Source organism: Dryobates pubescens, chromosome 8 (genome assembly GCF_014839835.1).
Source record: "Dryobates pubescens isolate bDryPub1 chromosome 8, bDryPub1.pri, whole genome shotgun sequence".
NCBI lineage: Eukaryota > Metazoa > Chordata > Aves > Piciformes > Picidae > Dryobates > Dryobates pubescens.
In genome coordinates, this window is record NC_071619.1 from 9,875,044 (window position 1) to 9,898,337 (window position 23,294).

The 23,294-nt window shown below is 43.0% G+C and overlaps 1 protein-coding gene across 1 annotated transcript in view; it reads right to left on the minus strand.

The window, feature by feature from the left end:
• SORCS3 (sortilin related VPS10 domain containing receptor 3) overlaps positions 1-23,294 on the minus strand; it is a 317,614-nt gene that overhangs the window by 44,269 nt on the left and 250,051 nt on the right. Inside the window, exons 11-14 of the mRNA XM_009908219.2 lie at positions 22,261-22,363; positions 17,915-17,991; positions 17,719-17,810; positions 12,271-12,378 (exon numbers count right to left, since the gene is read on the minus strand). Coding sequence (XP_009906521.2) covers positions 12,271-12,378; positions 17,719-17,810; positions 17,915-17,991; positions 22,261-22,363 — 380 coding nt within the window. The remainder of the gene's footprint in view (positions 1-12,270; positions 12,379-17,718; positions 17,811-17,914; positions 17,992-22,260; positions 22,364-23,294) is intronic.

A 23,294-nucleotide genomic window follows, 5' to 3' on the forward strand; every position in this document is an offset into this window, starting at 1 on the left:
AAAACACAAACAGCAATGGAACCATTGCAAATTGTGCTGGCAGGGTTAGATTTTATGAATGGGAAGTGAGAGATGAGATATTTCCGCATGAATGAAACATAAATCATGACTTCAGAGAAGACCAAATGGGCTGTGTAACCTCCCAGTTGTTTTTTATTAGGGTCTAGATGAAATTAATGTTAAAGCATGTCGCTACTTACATGGAAATTGGATGGAAAGGGACTGAGACAAAGAGTAGCACCTAACTGAAAGGAACACAGATCAGCAATTAGAGAGCAGAATAGGGAGAGTGAGAATTATACTGTCTCATGGCTGGCAAGATGATGCACAGAGCAAGAGATGGGAAACAAAGGAAACATAAAAGATGAAAGATGACATTGGAAAAGTAGGCAATTGCCAACAAAAAGCACGATCTAATTTTTTTCCTAAACAATAAATATGGACTTTAAGAGCCACTTTGGAGCTTTTAACTCAGTTGCTTTTGGCTGACCTGTTAACTAGGAGCTACTGTTCCTGAGGGCACCTGGGTGATGACTCAGGACTGCTGTCTGTGGACAGCAAGAGGGTATGAAAAGTGGTAATTTCTTTTCTAAAAAGAAGAGATGCAGGTTTTTTTCCAAATAAGACATACAACTCATTTGGATCTAGATTTTTGAATAGTGCAAATTACTGTAATTCCCACAAACCTCAGATATAAGGCCTTGTTCTACTGCTGCTGTTCAGAGAGAGGAAAAATAACTAAGAATACACCAACAGCAGACAGCAGCTTCTATGATGACAAATTTGTTCCACAAAATATTGGCCTGTATTCTATTTCCCCTGGGGAAGGGTCAAATGAGAATTTGTGAGGAAGTGATTTATTTCTACTTCCAAGCAAAACTGAATGTCATGACATGGAGATTTTCCACAGATAAGAAATTTGAAGTGTTGACCAGATTCACTGACTGGCCATCCATATTGAGCTGGTCATGGGAAGCTGCAGCACTGCCAGATGCCAGGTCAGGAGGGACAGGGGAGGTGGGGCAGGGGAACAGCTTCTGTGAAAACATAAAAGAACCAAAATCTTACAATAAATAATACAATTATGGCAGACCCTTTTCCCTCAGCTTTAGAAAACAGCCCTGGGCACTTCCTTTAAAGTGCCAGAAGAAAAGGGAAACCACTGCAAATGGCATGGTACAACATGATCTTTCCGTTAGCAAGTAATGCCCAGTGCAAGCACTAAGCGATCTGCAGAATGTATGATCATGAAGCAGACCTACAGCTTGGCTTTGGCTCCTCCATTAGCTGCACATGGCAATGAGGAAGACAGAGAAAGTGTTCTCCTTTTTTAAATCTTTTTAACATGAAGTGTTATCAAAATAAGAACTTACTGAATGACAAACCAAATCTTTTGAAATCTGGCCTTTAAAAAATTTATTTCCAATGTTCCCAAACGACTTTACAAGACAATTGCTTCAAAAGAAGTATCAACAACATGAAAGGGAGTGAGAGACACCTGGGAAGGGGGATGGGAATGCACATTAATTTTTAATGCTGTTTTTCAGAAGTATTCTCTCTCTTCTTCAAAGCACTCATGAAAGACAACCACTTTCTGACAGCTTTGAAACCTGAAGATGCTGCCTCCCTCTTCAAGAAAAGACACTGGCAGGTATCAGCAATCTGAGTGTTTCCTCCATTAATGTACCTGTGGTCCCAACAGAAGCAGCTGGTGCCCTTATGCTATGTTATCCAACTTCTGGCAAATGCAGTCACTTCAATCTTGCACCCTGTGGATCAGCAGATTCCCAGCAAGAGATGCCCAATATAAATGTGAACGCCATTGCTGAGAACATGTAAGCTCCAAACAGATGTGATAAAGATAGTTTGTGGTGGAGCAGGATGAGAAGCTTTACCTGGCACAGGGTATCAGAGAGAAGGCTCAGAAGAGGGGATGAGATCTGTACCTGGCTGAGTAACAGTGTGACATGGCAAGTGACCACCTAGTGGGAGAATTTTCACAGGTTTGGGTGAAAGGGATCCATCAAACAAGGAAACCATGTACAGTTATCATATGAGCACAAGCTCTCCCTAAGAATAAAGGCTTGTAGCACTACCTAAACTATCTGGAATGCCTCAAACACTTCTCTGGAGAGCTGCTCTCCACAACTCGCTGCAGTCCAACGATGGAAAACCTGTTAGAGTGAATTCTGCAGCCAACCCAGTGTTGAGCCTTCCAAGCTCCCAGCTGGTGTGCTGTACCACCCTCTGCTCCATGCAGGATCAGGGCCAGGCTGAGCTGAAACAGTGCTGAGGCCATACAGTTTCTCAGTCCCAAAGGGGCTGGTGGGATCAGGGTACCAGAATACTTCATGGCTTGCTCTAAGCAGAAAGATGAAAGACTCTGAGGAACTAATGTGAGCACGGTACCCAGCCCCTGACTATACAACCCACACCGGGCCTGAATGCTTTGCACAATGAGAGTAGTGTTTGCCCTAGAAAGCTAAAGAATATGTGCTACATTATAGCTAGTGGCTGGAATCTTCTGAGTACAAAGTGCAACTGCTGGGAACTGATCTCAGGTCATAGACATCCACTTTCTAAGGCCCAGTAAATCTCATAACTGTACGAGAAAGATTACTCCAAGCAGATGTTCTCATGACCTGATTTGTCTATTCAGGTGCCACAGAAGTAGCTCAGCTCAGACTGCAAGCATCAGCAGCATAATCAATATTGTGCCTCTGTGGGCTGCTTAGGTGAATTCATGCGGCAATCGGAAGGCTAACAGACAGAGAACTCTGGCAGGGAGGGAGAGGGATGACACTGATTAATCTGTGATCATTAATAATGTCTTTAAGTCTTGGAAACAAAGATAATGATATGGGTAATCAACTGTCTTACTCTAGGGTGTAAACTGATCATCTGCTGGGATAAAATGGGAATTCCTGTAACACATATTTTCTTGTCCATTGTGAAGTCACTTGATGGCATTAGCAGATTGATCATTTGCTCACAAAGTCCCAGCTACTCATTACTTCCAGAAGGTTTTGAAATTAGATCAGATGACACAGGAATGCAGCTCACCATAGCAACTGTCAATATCCTCTCAATCATTTTGTTTTCCTAATTTAATGGCTATAATTGTAATTTCTCTTCTCAGATGAAAGTCTAAATTTTTGTTTCTGTGTGCAGTCATTATTTTCCCAAATTCACTTTCATTTCATGGATTCTATTCTGGAGACTCCTTATACAGGTTTACTCACTGCAGTTTGCACAGCCCCATGAGTGAGGTCAGTGCAATGAATTTACAAGGGCATAGCAGAGCCTTGGAGTAAAATCTGTAGCTATTAACACCTGGTTTCCCTTAACCTACAATAGCAAAGAAAAATGCCAGTTGCATCACAAACAGATATTGCAATAAACACAAAAAGAAGGAAAAACTGAAATATGAGATAAAGCCACAATGAAGCCAACAATTAAAACCTACCAATCTTTTCTAGGTATCTAATGGTACCAATAGAATTCATACAAATCAGGTTTGGAGTCTGTCCCCTGACCTTTCAAAAGCACTCCATTTTTTGGCAGGCCTGAGAGTATGCACAAGCTGACTGGTCAGCCCTGCTTCTCAAAAGAAGTGAAGATAAGAGTTCAGAATCCTTCACCACCACAGCCTTAGCAACCTCTGGTGCAATCTTCCCTCTAGGTTCCCTCTTCATCTCAGAAGCAACCAACAGAAATTGCAGGAGAAATTTTTTCTTTTCTTTTTTTTTTTTTCTCAGAGTGAATTGAAAGAGAGACCAGAATGATGGCAGGAGAGTTTGAAGGCCTCTGCTGAGCCATAAGAATTGAGGAATTGAGGAACTCTGTGCCTTTTCTTTATGCAGATTAGACAAGAATCTCAGTTGCTTCTAGGAAAAACAATCTCTTGGTGTTTCTGACATGTTGAATTCCTTGAACGTGTCCAGAGAAGGGCAACAAAGCTGCTGAGGGGTTTAGAGCACAATCCCTATGAGGAGAGACTGAGGGAGCTGGGGTTGTTCAGCCTGGAGAAGAGGAGGCTCAGGGGAGACCTTACTGGCATCCAGAACTACCTGAAGGGAGGTTGTAGTCAGGTGGGGGTAGGTCTCTTCTCCCAGGCAACCTGTGACAGAACAAGAGGACACAGTCTCAAGCTGTGCCAGGGGAGGTTTAGGCTGGATGTTAGGAAGAAGTTCTTCATAGAGAGAGTGACTGGCCATTGGAATAGGCTGCCCGGGGAGGTGGTGGAGTCACCATCCCTGGAGGTGTTTAAAAAGAGTCTGGATGAGGTACTTAGGGCCATGGTTTAATTGATTAGATGGTGTTGGGTGATAGGGTGGACTCAATAATCTCAAAGGTCTTTTCCAACCAGGTTAATTCTGTATTCTGTATTGACTCTCTTTTATTCTATCCTACACTCACCTCTTCTCCACTTGCTGAGATTTCTAGTTGGTGTGGCAGCTTTGGAGGGTAAAGGCTGGCCCAGCTCGTCTGACCACATCCCAGCAAAGGCACTATTTTCTTTCACTTGTTTTCAACATACTTTTCTCAGCAGAAGCCTTAGAGGCAGCAGGTGTGCAGCTCCCTACTCCCAAGCAAAGGGACAGAATCTTTCAACAACACTGTGTCAGCCTGTAATTTTCTCTCCCATATCAGCTTTTAAATGTGACAGCAAGATTCAAGCAGAAGGCAGAGAATGCTGCCTTCATTAAAGACCAAAGATGATAATCACCTTATCAGAAAGTGATAGGAAATTGAACTTGGACCTGGAAGCTGTTGCCCCTCTCTCATACTCAATCTGCTGAATCTCTGCCGAGTGCTAATCAGAATCTGTGCACATTGCCTTCATACCTGCACCTACCTTGCTGATATCTTCTACAAGTCACTCAGTTCTTCAGAATAAAAGTTAACTTATGGAACTCCCAGCCATATGATAATGAGGCTGCAAACATTTTTAGGGGTTTTAAGGGGGGGGAAATACAAAAATAGAAGGAAAAAAAAGAAAGAGAATGTCTCAGGAATATGAAAAATAGTGAGAAGAGAGTACCTTATTTGCAGATCTCTGTAAATGAGAGAAGTCTGCAAGGGGATGTTTCCATATATAAATACATACATTCTGTATAAAAATATTTAAATACACAAATATAAATATGCATTAAATTGATAAACACACACATATTTAGTGTCTTCTCTTTGCCACTGTTGGAGCACAGAACTGAGCTAGAGGGCCTCTAGTAGGGCCTGTGCTGTTAACACTCTCTTCCCCCCCTCAAAATTCTCCTGGCAGCCATCTCATCTTTTTCAACATTTCTCAGTCACTTATTTATTCTGCCCCATTCTTCTGGCACTCAGTGATGGATTGCCAGTAATTTTATGGGTCTCCTGAAAGAAAAACACTCCTACTTCACCTCTGGTAAAGATGCATGGCCATGTAAACGAGAAGGTGTTAGAACAAGCCAGGCTCATAACCTCTTCAATTACCACCAGGGACATTTTCTAGCATACACACAGCCAAGGACAGCAGTCACAGCAGTGCTAGCAGACCAGCCTGTATTAAATCCTCTCACTAAAACATTAATGCTTAATGATGCTTACACAGATATATATGGATCATTAAGTGTACTTACATAGAAACACACATAGATTTTTATCCACACATGTGGGTGTGTCTACATAAATATATATTTATTAGCACAAACTTAATGATCTCCATCTATAAATGAGTCTGCAGACAGACACACACACACACACACACACATATAATTAGCCTACTGTGTGCTTTGAAGCAAAAGGGTTATTTCTCTTTATTAAGTTTGAAGGGATGCTTAGTACAGGAGATGAAGTGGCAGGAGCAATAATTATGAGTTAGAGCTGGAACAACATAAAGCTCTTCTCTGGACCCACAAAAATATCTCAATCACTGATTTGAATGACACAGACTAGCAACTCTCTCAAGCAAACACTGCTTTTGTTAGGATATATGGCTGCTGCCTAAAAGGGGAATACAATCTAACTCCATGGTTTGGTTGATTCGATAGTGTTGGATGATAGGTTGGACTCAATGATCTCAAAGGTCTTTTCTGACCTGGCTTATTCCATTCCATTCTATTCCATTCCATTCCATTCCATTCCATTCCATTCCATTCCATTCCATTCCATTCCATTCCATTCCATTCCATTCCATTCCCCTGCTGGACAGAGGAAAGGAATTACCTGAGCAAGTAACATGCTTTGCATACAGCTTATCAATGCAGAAATATTAGATCTTTAGAATGGGGACATTAGATCATAAGAATGTGAAACCATTAAAAGATATACTAGATGCCAGTGAGGGCTACAGGACAGAAGTTAGAAAACTGTAGATTTCAAAAAGGTTGGTGCTTTCTATGTATTCATTGCATCACCTAAGAATGTGCCTAACCCATTGCCCTTATGGATTTGAGTTATTTTTCTGAAGGGTTCTTCACCAAACACTGCAATACACTTTGGTATGTCTCTCTCAAAGGGCAATGACCCTAAGGGAGCTTAACTCATCACCTTGTCAAATGAGAGGAGTATCAAAACAATAGTGAAAGGAACTGCAGAAGTAATGTAGGAAGGAAGAGTGGATTCACTTTGGTTAGGCAGTAGCTTCAAGTCAGACCAGTTCACACAGACTCATGATACTTGCCTGTGCCCCAAAACTACATTTTTAGCAGAGGCCACTCAGCTATGTTTGTAAGCAAATAATTCATTGTTGTACCCCTATAGCCATAATGAAATAACTAAATCCTAGAATAATGTAGGTTGGAACAGACATCTGCAAGACATCTTGTCCCATTTCACACTGAAAGCAGCACCCAATTCAAAGTACACTAAAATATTCAGAATCATTTAACACCCCTACATGCAAACCTACAGATTTTACCATACTAGTGTGTTGTTTAGGACTATTTTAGGGCATGAGCACAAAAATCAGAAGATTCCAAAAGCCTAGGATGCTTGTACAATACAGACTTGAGACTGCTCACATAACAGCAATAAAGTGGTATAAAATTCAGTGCTAAAACTGCTGCAGCTTCCTACAGCCCAGAGACCCTCCTCACAGGATGTGCCACAAAAGGGAGGTTGAGAATAGTTGTCATTCTACTGATATACAGATTTTAATAAGATAGCATAATGATAATATGGTTAATAATGCAATATGTTAATAATAGTTGGAGTATAATGACTATTTAATACACATTTCCCTCAGGATATTATTTTTTGGAAAGGCAGTCCACTTTGATGCAAATCAGTGAAGGAAATTTTCCCTAACAGGAATCAGCTGAAATACTTTGCTTTCTTTGCTTTTTCCAAGATGAAAGATGTGCATCAAGATGTGTATCCAGCAGGTCTAGGGAGGTTCTTCTACCCCCTCTACTCTGCCCTGGTGAGATGACACCTGGAATGCTGCGTCCAGTTTTGGGCTCCCCAGTTTAGGAGAGTCAGGGACCTGCTGGTGAGAATCCAACAGTCACCAGGATGATTAGGGGACTTGAGCACCTTCCCTATGAAGAGAGACTGAGATACCTGGGGCTATTTAGTCTTGAGAAGAGAAGACTGAGAGGGGATCTCATCAATGTCTATAAATATCTGAGGGGTGGGTGTCAAGTGGAGGGGGCCAAGCTCTTTTCAGTGGTGCGCACTAACAAGAAACAACAGGTTCAAGCTAGAGCAGAGAAGATTTCACCTCAACATGAGGAGAAACTTCTTTATGGTGAGGGTGATGGAGCACTGGAGCAGGCTGCCCAGAGAGGTTGTGGAGTCTCCTTCTCTGGAGACTTTCAACACCCATCTGTATGCATTCCTGTGTGGACTATCCTAGGTGATCCTGCTCTGGCAGGGGGGTTGGACTGAATATCTCTGGAGGTCCCTTCCAACCTCTAATGTACTGTGATGCTGTGAAAAGTCACTAACCTAACCAGTTTGGCAGTACACATATAGAAGCAGTCTTGGTCTCTCTGCCTCAGCCTTGCTTCAACTCTTTAAGAGTACCCACTGATCTCATAGTCAGCTGTGGGATGCTAACCCCATATCCTTGTGCTCCTTTCAGCTTCATAAACTCACTGAGATTTCTATGTGCAATCACAAATGTGCTTCCAACCATCATATGTTATGTTGGTTCAGAGTATGGCCAGTAGCAACATAAAGAAGCTTGTACAAGCTCACCTTGATCCTATGCTACCCTTACAGACGAGTTCACTAAAACTCTCATGGGCAAGAAATACTTCAGTGATCTACATAGAAATGGTTTGCATATGGGCTTTATAAATGGGCTTGATTTTTTCCCTCCTCAGTCCCTTTAATGCTGTGGATAGGAATTTCTCTAAACATTTACAACAAGTATTGTGTGAAATTGCTCTCTGTGGCTTTTACAGCCTATTAAGAACAGTTCTAAGAATTGCTAATGATGACAGTAATAATAAAAACAATACCAATAACAGCAGCAATAATAGTATGCCCACAAAGATTCCAAATGAAAGAGTCAGCTCTCAACGCAGCTGATACATAATATTCAGTGAGGTAACTCACTTCCTACTTTGCCCATCAGAAGACTAGAGAGATACAAGCAACAATGACCTTAGATTTTAAAGGCATCTTTCATCTCAAAAGGAAACTGCATTGATTTATAAAGCAAATAGGCTAAATCCACAGCTAGTTGAAACTGCTAAGCTCCATTGATTTCAATGAAGGCAATGATCTGCAGATTTATTAGAGCTCAGAACTGTTTCTCTGCATGTATGTGTATGTGTCTGCACATGTGTGGCTGTAAAGCAGCACACATTGGGCACAACACAATATTTCACAGGAAACCACAATGTTAACCAACACAGAAAGTGTTTAGCCAGGGGGTGGCATTTCCCCAAAGGGATAATGGTCATGGAAGTCTTAGAATCATAAAATCATAGGATCATAAAAAATGTTAGGGTTGGAAGGGACCTCAAGGATCATCTAGTTCCAACGCCCCTGGCATGAGCAGGGACACCTCACACTAGATCAAGTTGCTCAGAGCCACATCCAGCCTGACCTCAAAAGCCACCAGGGATGGGGCTTCTACCACCTCCCTGGGCAACCTGCTCCAGTGTCTCACCACCCTCATGGTGAAGAATTTCTTCCTAACTTCCAATCTGAATCTACCCATTTCTATTTTTTTTTCATTCCTCCTAGTCCTATCACTACCTGACACCCTACAAAGTCCCTCCCCAGCTTTCTTGTAGGCCCCCTTAAGATACTAGAAGGCCACAATAAGGTCTCCTCAGAGCCTTCTCTTCTCCACATTGAACAGCCCCAACTCCCTCAGTCTGTCTCCATAGGAGAGGAGCTCCAGCCCTCTGATTATCCTTGTGGTCCTTCTCTGGACACGTTCCAGCACATCCAGATCTTTGTAATAGGAACTCTAGATCTGGACACAGTACTCCAGGTGGGGTCTCACCAGAGTGGAGTAGAGGGAGTCCTGTGAAAAGGCTCACAGGTATATCACATGCTGTTACGATTTAGTCTTTGCAAAAAGAGTAAAGCAACATTTACAGATCTCAAGACTTCAAACAGGTAAGGCAGGAGCAAAGAGCCCAGATGGCTGCCACGGCCTCCCCTTTATAGCCTTGCTGGACAGGAAGGGGAGTGGAACAGACCAGTTTAGGCTCTGGGGACCTCTCCTCCCAGGAGGGAGAAATCACGTCCACCTGGATCAGGTTTCTTTTGTCCCCTGGGGGAGGCAGGGCTCTCACAACCCAACCCCAGGATGGTGTAACCCAGCACACAGATGCACAGATATAGTCTTCTACACAAACATGCACTACACTTTTATAAAGAAAAAAGTCAAAGCAAAGGCATGGGTTTGAAGTGAAGGAAAAACTAGCAACCCTACCAGAACTTAGACCACCTCTACTCCCCCCAAAAAAATTCAAAAACTATCTGTGCTGTAAACATGGATGCTGCCAACCTGGTCTATTCTATTCTATTCTATTCTATTCTTATTTTATTCTTATTCTGGTCCAGCACTGTCTGAGAAACAAAGAGTACTGCTCCTATGAAAGATAGCCATGATGATTTCTCCTGGCCTTTCTAGGACACTTTAGCACAGGCAATGTAGGCAAGCTATGCAGGAGTTGGCTGCACCTTCCTCATCCTCCTAAGACTACAGCATTCTTCAGGATTTAGAAGGGGTAGAGTCATTTTTCACAAGAAGCTGGGAGGAGGCATGGGCTGGACAGCTGGCCCAAACTAGCCATAGGAACATTGGATAGCATATGACAGTCATGCTCAACGTATAAGTGGAAAGTTAGCTGAAGGCAGGGAGGATTGCAACTCTGGAACTAGCTGGGCTTTGAGTTCCAGGTGGTGAGCAACTGCATTGTGCATCACTTTATACATTCTTTGATTAGTTTTAATTGTTATTAATAATGTTCTCTTTGTCCTATTAACGTATTCTTAAGTCACAAAGCTTCACCTTTTGCTCTGATTCTCGCCCCCACTATGCCGAAGGGAGGGGTGAAAGAATGGCCACAGAGTGCTTAGTGCTGGAGTTAAACCACAACAAGGACCAACACACTGCTTCTGTCATGGCACAGATATCAAAGAAGACAGCTCAGACAACCCTTTGCCAGAAGAGGATTTTCCCAAAGGACTTTTCTTGTAGCATAGGTGATCTCAACTGCAAGTACAGCCTGCTCCTCATCGCTGTTGCTTCTGCTGATGTGTCTTCTTTTGACTGGCATACCAACATCACACAACCCAGTAAGAATAAGTTCAGATCACTAGCAGAAATGCCCAGAACACACTACTGTTATCTGATCCAAGCTTCTTCAGAAAATGATGGCAAACCAGCCCAGCAGTCTGCTCTCTCTCACTACCTGAGACACCGGCAATGAGATCTGCCTACTCATTTCTGCCATGTAAGTAGGCAGATGGACTGAACCCCAGAAGAAAATACACTGGGCCTGAATCATTTTTTCTCTTGCAAGTAGTGAAAATCTATAGGAATTTTAGGGGCAGAAAGCAGGAAAGGCAAACCAACCTTAAGGTGAAATGTGTAGTGCATCTCCTGTCCCTGAGCTGGGACAACTCAGTGTCAGATATGATTAACCAAAGGTGCTCCCCTTCAAAACAACTGCAGCTATGCCTCAGTTTAAGGCATTTTATCTACCTTGCTTTCTGTTCATTTTCAGAAAACTGTTCCAGCCAGGTCAGAGAAAACACAGGTAAGAAGACATTTCTGCAAGCAATGAAGGCATCTAGTCCTTGCTTTGCTCAGAATCCCAGAGCAGAGTGCTCTGATCTGCTTTATGCAAGAGGCTGGATGACTCTTTGAAGGTGCCTTTGAACTTCAAAGGTTCCCACTCCCCCCTGGTTTTTAAAATCAGATACTGTCCTGTTCTTGGGCCAACATTACTCCACCAGTTTCAACAGCCTTACATAGCACTTCAGCACTTTTGGAAAGAGGAAGACATAAGCACCTTCAGTGCCAGGCTCCTCCTTCCACGGTAGAGGTGAATTATAGCTTATTACACCCCAGACCAGGAAGGTTATTCCGAGCTCAGCTCTGCATATGCACTCTGAGAACACCTTTAGCTTGAGGTAAACCCAGATGTACAACCCACAATGCAGACAGCAAGCAGTGAGGTTTGGGGATATTCATGCCCAGCAACAATCTCAAAAAGACAGTCAAGCCGCACTACTGGAGCAAGCACAGAACTGAAGTTAGGTGCAACCACACAAATCTCTAAAAAGCACTGCAGTCCCTGGGCCACCAGATCCAAGGAACACAATCTCAGCAAGAACTATGGTGGATGTCATTAGTTCCAAACTCTTACTCCAAAAAAGAGGCTGTGGAAAACAAGGCAGATAAGGGCAGATGTGGCTTCATCTAGCCAACGCATGAAAACCTCCAGGGATAGTGATACCACAACTTCTCTGTAACCTGACCAGGGCTATACCACTCTGCAGAGAAGCAGATTTATCTACTGTTCAACTGAAATCCCAAGCTACAGACTGGAACCATCTCTCCTTGGGACCATCTTCCTCTGCCACTACTAAAGAGCATGGCTCCATGATTTTTTTTGGCCACATGACATGTGGACAGTCCACATGATGGTCTGTCTCTAACAGCAAAAGCTATAGAACAGCACCATGCCTTCATGCAACACTGCCCAATGCTGCACTGCACATCATGAGCCTCACAATGCATTTGGGGATCTCCAAGCATACCTTCTGCCATCACGTTTTAAAAGAGTTAAGAAGTGCTATACTTACGTCATTATCTGAGTCTCTATGCCAGGGTCTACAAGGGATCCATCCACAAAAAGCGGTGTTGATGTGAAACTGTATTTACTCCAGGATCTTCCCTCATCAAAACTCAGCCTGGAATAGAAACAGACAAGATTTATACACATAAAAAGGCTTACTTTAGAGCAACTGCAGCAATTAAATGTTGGCTAAGGTCTGCAAGCTCCAGTAGCTAGATTTATAGACGAGCACCAATCTTTGCCATTTCCCAGCCCACTAATTCATGCTCGTGGTGTACTGTGAAGGATCAAAGCCTTAGAAAGTATAAACAATGACAATAAGAACATGGATAGACTTGATCCAGCTGTACATCAGACCTCAAAGGATCAAAGGGGCACTGCCAAGTCCTAGTTTTGGATGCGCAACAGTACTTGGCATGAGGCATCACTCAGAGCGTGAACAGCCCTGGCCTGAACACATGAAAATCGCTGTCAACACCATGAGACATTTCAACCCATGCATATATCAATGCCATATGGCGTTAGCTACAATCTTTCCAGCCCTTTTAATAATTTCTTGTTTGTATGTCACCTCAGAGGTGATGACATTTTTCTTTAATTTACAGAGAGGAGGAGGATGGAGGCCGAACAGAGACACAGTCAGCGGTTAGCCTGGGTGCTCTTTGCCTGCACAATTGCAAAGCAAAGTTGTATGCTAGTTAAAATTAAAGCAATTCCCTTCTTGGAGGCTGAGCATGTTCACACTGTTAGTGACAAGCCAGTGGCTTTGATGAACTGTCCATACCCACAACCACTGTGTGCCTTACTTTGTTTTTATCGAGGAGCACGTGCATCCTAACGAAGCTGACAGGAACTTGGGTGAATTATAGTTAGTACAACAGACTTCTAGATTAGCAGAGGAGGGTTAGCAAACCCTGCTCTCAGCTGTGCCCCAGCACCCTCTCTGTCTCTGACAACTGTGAAGGAATAGGTGAATGAACAGTCTAAGGGACCATATCATCATATAGTCTGGGTCAGGTCTCTGGTGGATTTTGCCTAAGTGACTCCTCCCAGCCTCCCCCCACGCCATCCATGGGCCAGGAGCTCCACTGACACCATAGGAGTGACAGGATCCAGCTCTACCATAGGCTTACCTGGGCATGAGTGCATCATGCAGGCTGATATCTCAAGCCTGGCCTCAGTCCATCCCTTGCCCCCAGTGCTGAGGCTGCTCCTGGCTGCACTGCTCCTAGCTGGGAATGAACCCTGGATGTAAGATGCTGCCCTGCTGTCCCAAGGACCATGGTCAGCTCTCAGCTTCCCAGCCCGCAGTGAGCTACCAGCCCTCACATCTCTCTGCCAGCCTGTTGCCACAACAGTGCAGCAAGCAGCCAGAGGAGGGTGTGCACACCCAGCTGCGACTGCAGTAGGAAGGGCAGGCAACCTGCAGGCTGTCAGCATCCAGCTCCCAGAGCTGCTGCCCAGGAGCAGTCCTGAAAACAACCAGTTAAGATTCTTGCTGCCCCCAGACTGTCCACACAACTGCTCTCACCAAACTTCTGCACAGAATTACAGGTCCAAATTACACCAGCAAAGGAAGAACAAACAGAGAAACACAGAGGTTTACAGAGTTTATTTGCTATAAAATTATTTGACCCTTTCCCAGCTGTGTTGTTAAAGAATCCTCTGTAATTCTGTGAGCTACTAGGGCTGTGAAGGCTGAGAGATTACTCTCCATGGGCATTACCAAAGAGATAATCATGGCACAAGCTTCTTCTCTGAATAGCAGGAAATACTTGCCCTTTTAAACTGAGTGTAAAAAAGAAGTTTTCCTTATTTTCTAGGCAAAGAAAGCTTGGGGAGGATACTCATGTGTGTACATACCTGCATCTGAGAATAGAATAGAATAGAATAGAATAGAATAGAATAGAATAGAATAGAATAGAATAGAATAGAATAGACCAGGTTGGAAGAGACCTTCAAGATCATCGTGTCCAACCCATCATCCAACACCATCTAATCAACTAAACCATGGCATCAAGCACCCCATCAAGTCTCTTCCTAAATGCCCCACCTCACCAGGCAGCCCATTCCAATGGCCAATCACTCTCTCTATGAAGAACTTCTTCCTAACATCCAGTCTAAACCTCCCCTGGCACAGCTTGAGACTGTGTCCTCTTGTTCTGGTGCTGGTTGCCTGAGAGAAGAGACCAGCCCCTGCCACTCTACAACTTCCCTTCAGGTAGTTGTAGAGAGCAATAAGGTCTCCCCTGAGCCTCCTCCTCTCCAGGCAAAGAACCTAGCACCTAGATTTGTCCAAAAGGGTCTTGCTGGAAATTGAATCCTCTCAGGGACACTACCTGGGATGCCACCAAAGGACCAGGAGGCCAATGTAATATATATTACAAACAATGGTGCACACCATTGTCAGACCTCTAATGTGAAAAGCCAAGGCTTGCAGTCACCATTCCCTTACTATCTGCTTCCCACAGCACTTAGCAAAACACCTTCACCTGCCTCTCAATGCAAATCTGCCAGAATAGGAAGCTGACTACAGACCAAAGACAGAAAGCTGAAAGTACAACAGTATACAAAATGATTATCTGCCCTCCATTTGTTTTTTTTGAATGTATGTGTCTTCACATACACCTGTGCATTTGGATGCTATTCTGCTTGCATGCTTATCTATCTAAACAGCATTTCAGTTTCTGGGGAGCAGCATGCTTCATTAGCTCAGCTAAAGTTTCCTTGGCTTTTCAATTACCCACCCCTCTTTTCTACAGGATGAAACTTACTGTACAATGTCTCAGCCTGAGCACTAATAGATATATGTGCACCCTTTAATCTAGGCTACTCCTCCCCATAAAACAGGTGCCTGCAATATGAAGTAAATTCCAGAGCCCCTAAGGGTAAAATTTTGGAGGAAATGGAGCTTATGGATAACAGTTCTAAATCACTGCTTCTTTAATAGAATGAGTGAGGCACTCACAGTACTGCACATTGCCATTCCACAAGACCTAGTGGAAAGGGAGAACGTCTGAAAGGAAACTTTGCACAGTGAACAAAGGTAAATGGGACTCTCAGCTCCAATTGAAAGTCAACCTGTGACAAAATTAAGAGGACACAGTCTCAAGCTGTGTCAGGGGAAGTTTAGGCTCGAGGTGAAGAGAAAGTTCTTCACAAAGAGAGTTGTTAGCCATCGGAATGTGCTGCCCAGGGAGGTGGTGGAGTTGCCTGGAGGTGTTTAAGAGGGGACTGGGCGTGGCACTTGGTGCCATGGTTTAGCAGTCATGAGGTGTTGGGTGACAGGTTGGACTTGATGATCTTTGAGGTCTTTTCCAACCTTATTGATTCTATGAAAATCTTTCCCAATATCTGCATAAAGGCACTTGCATGTAATAGGCTTTTTACACTCAGAAGGCCTTCACAAGGTAAGACACAACTAAAACAGTTACACCTGAGTTGCATAATAAAGTAAGAAATGTTTGCTACATGACTTGAAGCTCTTTCAATAAGTGGCTCACCCTTCACTATTTCAGAGCCAGACTTGCCACAGACTGATATATCTACTGCTGGTGACACCTCCCCTGGGCTAACACACACTTCTGCCTTAGTTTGGACTAAAACTTTGACACGGTAATGATGTTCTCTCCTGAGGGTACTTCAGGCATAGTTGCAACTACTGAGTTACCTATCAGAGGCAAACATTTGTGGTCACACAATAATGCATTCTAACCACATAGAGAAGGTTGGAGTCTGCTGGAAAAATCATTATGGATCTACTCTGCTATTACTCTCTTCTGTATGTTTGGTTGTGGAGGCTGTTGGCAAGAGAAAGCTAACCTAGACTAACCCCTGGCCCTGACTCAGCAAACTAACGTATATTAAATTATGACTGAAACTTGCTTATGATAAATCAAACAATCTGTTTCCTGAACACTAGAAAGCAAGACAAATATTGCAACTCTCATTGCAGATACAATGGCTTGCTTGCAATTCCACACAAAGGCACAGACCTCTTAGAGAACACTTGATTCCCCTATCTTAGAAAAATTAAAATGCCTAAGGAATATGAGCCTGTGGTTAAAAACCCACTATTGCACCGAGACTCAAGTAGTTGTTTCCTTAGCTCAGGTGGTCAAAAAATATGCTCAAAGGCAACATATTCAAACTTCAACAGAAATCCATGGTGTAGTCAACCCAGAGTTGTTTGTCAGGTCAGGAACATAAAGTCCAAAAGCTTTCCATATTGAAAAAGTAGTCATTAATGTTCTTAAAGTACATCTCTGGAACATTAGCTTATGATGTGTAAAGACAGCCTGTCTTGAGGTCTCCAGCCACTAAATGATGGTAATTTAACTGAAGCATTTTGTACAATAATAACTCAGGGAGAGGAGACCTTAACACCTCATCACTGCTGCCAAACACCATTGCTTTATTTTCCTGTTTGACTGAAGGCCACATTTCCTGTTCTGCCTGAAGAGCATGAGATAGAGATGTGCTTAGCACCATCAAGATGAGGGATGACTTATTCTTGCAGACGGGAACACAAACCTTGTCTCTGAAGGATATTTCTAAGTAATTCATTTCTGAACAATATTAGAAGCTGTGCAGGTCAGTCTGTTAGCCGTGCCCCTCTTTCACTCAAGACTAGAGGCTGAAGGTGATGCTAATACATCTATTTTCTGTAAACAAAATTAGTTCTCAATTTCAGAATGACTCTCTCCAATGTTGCTCTGGTGCAGGAGTGAAAGGGACAAAGGCAAAGGAAAGGATAATTTTGAGCAGTATCTTTAGTGCTTAGACTGTTATAAGCCATTTATATCACAACAGTATCTTTAACTGAGAAATCATTTTGTCCTATTCTACCTCAACTCCTATTCAGTTGCCACTGCTGCATTTCTGGAGACTGATAAAGGAATCTATGGGACACAGCAATCTTAGCAACATATCTCTTGTCCTTACCAAGGAATCTATGGGACACAGCAATCTTAGCAACATATCTGTTGTCCTTACCAACTCATACTGCCCTCTTCTCTCCCTCTCTTTAACTGTCTTACTAACTTTAACTGTCTTACCAGCTTAATACTAAATTCTCTGAAGAAAAAGCAGAAGTGAAGACACATCCTCTCAGAAATATCTGGAGCAAAAAGGAGGACTTCTTGCTCATTTTATATATATGTGTCTGCTGGAAAGAACCCCACCTGAAGTCTCATAGTATGTTAGTGCAAAGAGTAATTTATACAATTCCTACCCTTCTATAGCTCTGAGAAATGTGTAGGTGAGCTATTACAGTTATAAAATGGTACAGTACTCATCACATTAATCAGCAAAATCAACATGACACTTAAACCCAGGTAAGAATGATCTCATTTGCTCTTTTTGTAGCAGATGTCAACCACATGATGCAAGAGGTATTAGTCTCTGTCAACTTATTCCCGTCAGGAAACCTTCTCAGAGTAACAAGTTTCCTTACCACATGTGTCGGATGGGCACAGATGTGTGCTTCATGGCCACCAGAGCCCCTCCCCAGTCTAGGAACCACACATGGTACTCCTCCTCAAAGATCTGCAAGCAAATCAGTTACTGCATGAGCGCTCCACTCCACTGGGAAAGGAAGATGCAGAGAATGGTAAAAGGCTCCCTGGTTTCCTTTTCTCTGCAAAACATACCTGTCTCCAGGAATTTCCACCATCAGAAGAGATGAACACACCAATGTCAGTGTAGGAAAGCTCAGAACCAATATTGCCTGCAACACAATTAAGCATCAGACATTCTTATATGAAGACAGAACTGAATTTTTCCAAGAAATGAAAATTACTTGGCCTGACCATTCCTTTTTTGCTGTTCTTGATTCTGTTCTCACCTAAAAGAAACACCAGAGCCAGGTGGCAACATCGATTTACAAGAGCTGTGCCATTTGGAAATTGGCACAGGGAGGAAACAGTATTTTTGGCTTATCTTCCCATGGACAGCATTGTCCATAATCACCAGTCACTAAAGGCAGGCCTGTGCTAGGCAAGGACCTACGTAGCCCCAAATCTGCGTGTCAAAGCCCATGCCCACTTGTCTGCATAAAAATCATCAAAATGGCAGCAGAAGAGTGACCACTGACTCCAGCTACCAGGTGTTTCATTCCATACTCATTCCTCTCCAAAATTAGCAGTTCTTGTGCTCTGGCTGGTTAGTGAACTGCCAGTCTATTGCAAGGGTAAGTTTATTACCTCTGTGAAAGCCAGACCCCACTGAAGCCCATGACTATGGGCCTAGAAAGTCAGTTTGAGTTAACTGATCTTGGAACCTGCAGTCAGATAAACAAAGTTGCTTCCCAGGTTTGCAATTAATGAGGATTATGATGTAATAAAATAAAAGTTCTACTAGAAGGAAATCTTACTTGTTTAGGTAGGCACCTGGGGGCAGGAATGGCTCAGAGAACTATGGTGGGGGCTGGGGGGTGTCAAATCACTCTGCAGCAGAGAGGTAGAGACTGGACCAAACAGCATTCTAGACAATGTTGATTGTTCTCATTGACCTAGCTGTCCCAGATTGTGAGTTTAAAGTTACTGGTTACTTGGTATCATTCTTAATTTTAATCTTTTCATTCTCATTATGATGGAAACTGTTTTGCTGATAGCCTTATGGGATGAACTACGCTGCCTTCACTATGCATTATGGAATGGACATGTCACACATCAAACCCGGGCAAAGAAAAGCTCAGACATCACCCCCAACCACATATAGGGAAAACAGCAAAATATCATTTGAAGACACTAGCTCAGAGCATGAAACAGAGGTGTTTTCAAGGTCCCTTATCTGAGACGGCAGAAAGAACCTCAGATCTTACAGTGATCAACATAAATACAGAGTAAATAATGATTTTGGACTAAATCCCCAGCCCTCTGGACCCTCTGAGCATCCACCACTAATTGCAATAGGGAGATGACCAATAGCTGCAAAGCTTGCACAAGCCTTGCATAGACCCTAACAGCTTATTCCCCACACAGCCCTGAGCTCAGCATCTTCCTTCTGCTTCCAGAGTTAAAATTCCCACAAGCACCACACTCACTGAATAATGCAGGTCTGCTCTAAATTAATTTCTTCTCACCTCCCCACTTCCCAAAGAACCCAGTGATTTGGGGAAAAACTACCACAGTTAAGGAATTGCTTTTTCTGCTGGTCTGTCAGAGTGCCTTCAATCAGTGCTAGGTGGTGTCAACATCTGTCCCATAGAAAGAAGGCAGATGTAGCACTGACATACTCCATCAGAAGGCCTCCCAGTGCTAATGGCCTACCACCACCATATTGTGGTCAAATCCATGACTTCTTTATTCAAAGCCCATGATTTTTTTTCACCCAGCAAGCCACTCATATATGCCACACGAGACTTGTTTCTAAAGCAGGTTTAATTGCCTTGTAAGGAAGAAAGAACTAATACTTTTCCATCAAAAGCAGCAAAGGGAGAGCTGCCCCTCTTACACATCTGTTGTATCAAAAAAGAACACAATACAAACACGCTAACTAAAATGTTCATTCAATTTCTAACACTTAGTGCTGGGAAATGACAAATTCAAACCCAGATGCATAATGATGCCTTCCTGTCACCATTATCACAGTATATCAGAGGTTGGAAGGGACCTCAGGAGATCATGGGGTCCAACCCCCCTGCTAAAGCAGGATCACATTGTGGAATTATGGATTATTATTAATATGGATTATGGAATCCAATTAGCCATATTGTTTTGACAACTGTGTTTCCAAAGGAAAAAACAATAAAATATTCTGACTCAGGAAGGCAGGACAATTCAAGAAAGATCAGTGTTTAGGATGTAGGAAACATCACACACTCCATCTACCTCATCTTCTTCCCTGACACCATCAAGAGTGACTAGCTGATTTAAGTGAATGTACAGGAAAAAACCTGCGATGGGCAATCATGTAGAAAGACAGTCAGTAGAGACATCCAGGTGCATAAGCATAAGAGTGCTCTGCCAGTCCAAAGGTCTGTTTAGCCCAATATCTTATCATGAGTGGAAATTCTCAAGAATTAAAAACTGTCTTACAAGCAAAAATGTTAGGTTTTGTGTCTTCATCTTTCAAATATCAGAAATGGAAAGCTAACCTTCCAAACAGAGATTCCCAGACTGTGGTAAGGAAGGAGGTTTAAAAAGTGAGGTTTTGTTGCTATCACTTCTTTCTGTCCGTTTTCCTGTGCAAATTTGCTCCACTAATTTCTCCATTCTCTCCATTTAGTTTTTCAGCTACACAGATTCAAACCCCACCAAATGTAACTGACTCCCAGACAAGTCAAGAGGATTTGGCAGCTGTTCATTCAGATACTAAAAAAAATAATTCTTCCCTTTACAAGATTCTACCTCTGTCCTCATACCAAGAGTCCAAGTTTCCAATCATTGCTGGAAATGTACCACTGTAAATCAAAGAGACACAGAGTGTTTGAGCAGCCAATGCCTGTCAGGATAAATTGCAATGATTATCTTGGAATACATTCACCAACACAGTAAGAGGCTTCTGTTGTGAAACTGGTTAGTGGAAACAGATGTGTATATTCCCAATAGGTTAAGCTTTCTATTGTACAAAGCAAGGCAGAAATTATATTCTGCCTTTTAAAGGTTAATTGTTAGGATGGGAAAGCATCCATCCAATGCACTGGCAGCTTGATAAGGATCTAATTTACTAACAATTTAGAGCAACACCTAAAATTTCACTGTCCTGATGCCTCTATTTGCTTCCTAAAAGGTTAAAGAAAAAAACCACAACAAACCAACTTTGCAATCACAGCATCGTGCTTGATCCTAGGCATCCATCTAGCAAGTGTGATCTGCCAGGAATGATGACTCCACTTGGCTATGCATAGGAAGATCTGGAGGTTTAAATCAAGTTATTTCATCCCATTTGGCCTGGATCAGTGAACTTGAAACCACATGGTGTTTCCCTTGTTGATATAATAAATGTCATGAAGGGAACCTGCAGGTTCTGGCTTTGTCTGGCAGGCACATGGAAGCACAGAAGGACATGAGAATAGAAATGGCTGGGGAAAAAAACCCCAGTGTAAATTCACGTAAGCAATATGCTAACATGACATACATTCAAGCCAATGCTAGGCTGAAAGGAGATAAACTGAGCCTTAGAAAGAACCCTTAAGCCATCTGCACATATTTGCGCACATGTAGGAACCTCCCTGTAAAAAGCCTACATACTCCAGGGGCCAGCTTTCAATTCCACCAGCTACCCAGGAAGCTCTTAGCCCAGCAGCTCCCATTGAAGCCGTGGCAGTTCTGAGCTTGGTTGGTAGCCCCACCCACCCTAATTATGCTGCAGGCTGTGTGCATGTAGGGCCTGCAATGGCTGTCAGATTATTTGCAGTGGGTCAGCCACTGCCACCATGAAGCACTGTACCAGGTTGCCATTAAAACACTGTGACCTGCCATAGCACTGTTTTGCAGAAACCCCCACAATAACAACGATCCACACACAGTGTTGATGAAGTGCTGCTAATCTTGGAGCCATACAGTGTTGAATGCAGGTGCTGTGCACAAGATAGGCACTTGTGAAGTCCAAGCTTCACCTCACAGGCCTTGTGATAACTGTGATTTTTCCTCAAAAGCTGGAATGTATTGATACCTCCTCCTAGGAGCATAGCCGTGATTACAGGCCCTATTCACTGCAGCAAATGGCTAGACACCTACTTCAGTGGTGTCAAGTGAGAGGACTTAATGCTGATTGGTAATGCAATGTAGTAACACCCAACCTTTCAAGCGGGGGCTTAGCCCTGCATATGGGCTCCTGTAGAGCAACAAACAGCTGATAGGCACTACCTTTTTTGAAGTTAGGGACTGAATGCCTTCTCCGAGCCCAAAGGAAATTTGAGTTAATGTGAATTAGCTCAGCACATGTTGAAACAGAGATGAAAGCTTTTACGCCAACATGAAACATCTCGGATACTCTCAGGCTCCCAGTGAGTGAGGCATGGGTGAACGTCAAGAAGCACTTGTGTTCTTACCTGTTGCCACCAGCAGACCAGGAGCTGTTTCTTTGCTGGAAATGCTTCCTGAAGTATAAGGATTCTCTGAGAGTTGCAGATGTAAGTGCAGTGAGCAAAATGGCTGGTAACAAGAAACAAGCAAAAGGCAGAGGCTTTAATATGCAACAAGTTGACAACTGCACACATGCTTCTGAAAAAGACCCCTCTGCTCTTAATACTGTTAGAAATAGCAGCATATGATCATTTTCTGAATAAGTATCACAAAAGTAGCTGAGAGGGGGAGGAAAAAAAAATGTGCTGCATTGCAAGCAAGCAAGTCTGCACTTGTTTTTACCAACGACCTGATCTAGAGGACTTTTTTTCCCCAAAAACATTCTTATTCTGACTTAAGTTCCACTAAAATGTCCAAGAAAGATGGTCAGAATTTTCCCTTAAAAATTATGAAGCTACAGAATGTGGTGGTTTGAAAGGAAAGGCTCTGCTTTCCCTCCCCCACTGAGAAAGAGACCACGGCTAAACCCAGTCGGAGAAATGAGATTATATTTTACAAGGAAACAGATTAGATGTAACACAACAAATACAGGTATTTTACAATATATACAGGAATATACAGCAAATAAACTCAACCAGAAATCAGACCCCCCACAGAGGGGGCTTCCCCCTGTGCCCCCTTCACCCCCTACCTCCCTTCTCCCCCAAAAGAGGTAGAAGAAGAGACGAAAAGGGAGTTAGTACAGCAAGCGGAGGCCTATGTACAGGGAGTTAGTTCTTATCTTTTGGCAAGAAGCCCAGAAGTAGGTCCAGCCGAGAGGGACAGTGAAGGAAGGAAGACTGAGAGAAAGTTCCCAACTCCCCTGGGTCCAATCTCTCCTCCCACAATTCTACCAATGAAATTCGTTTAGAAAACCAAAATATTTTACAAACATTTAGCCAGTGTGCCCCTTTCTTAAAGGCACAGCGTCAAACGGCCACACAGAAAAAGAAATCTACTTAACTTCGTTAACACCCAGCAGGTTAAGAGGAAAGAAAGCACAGGAAGACTTTTGTTAAAC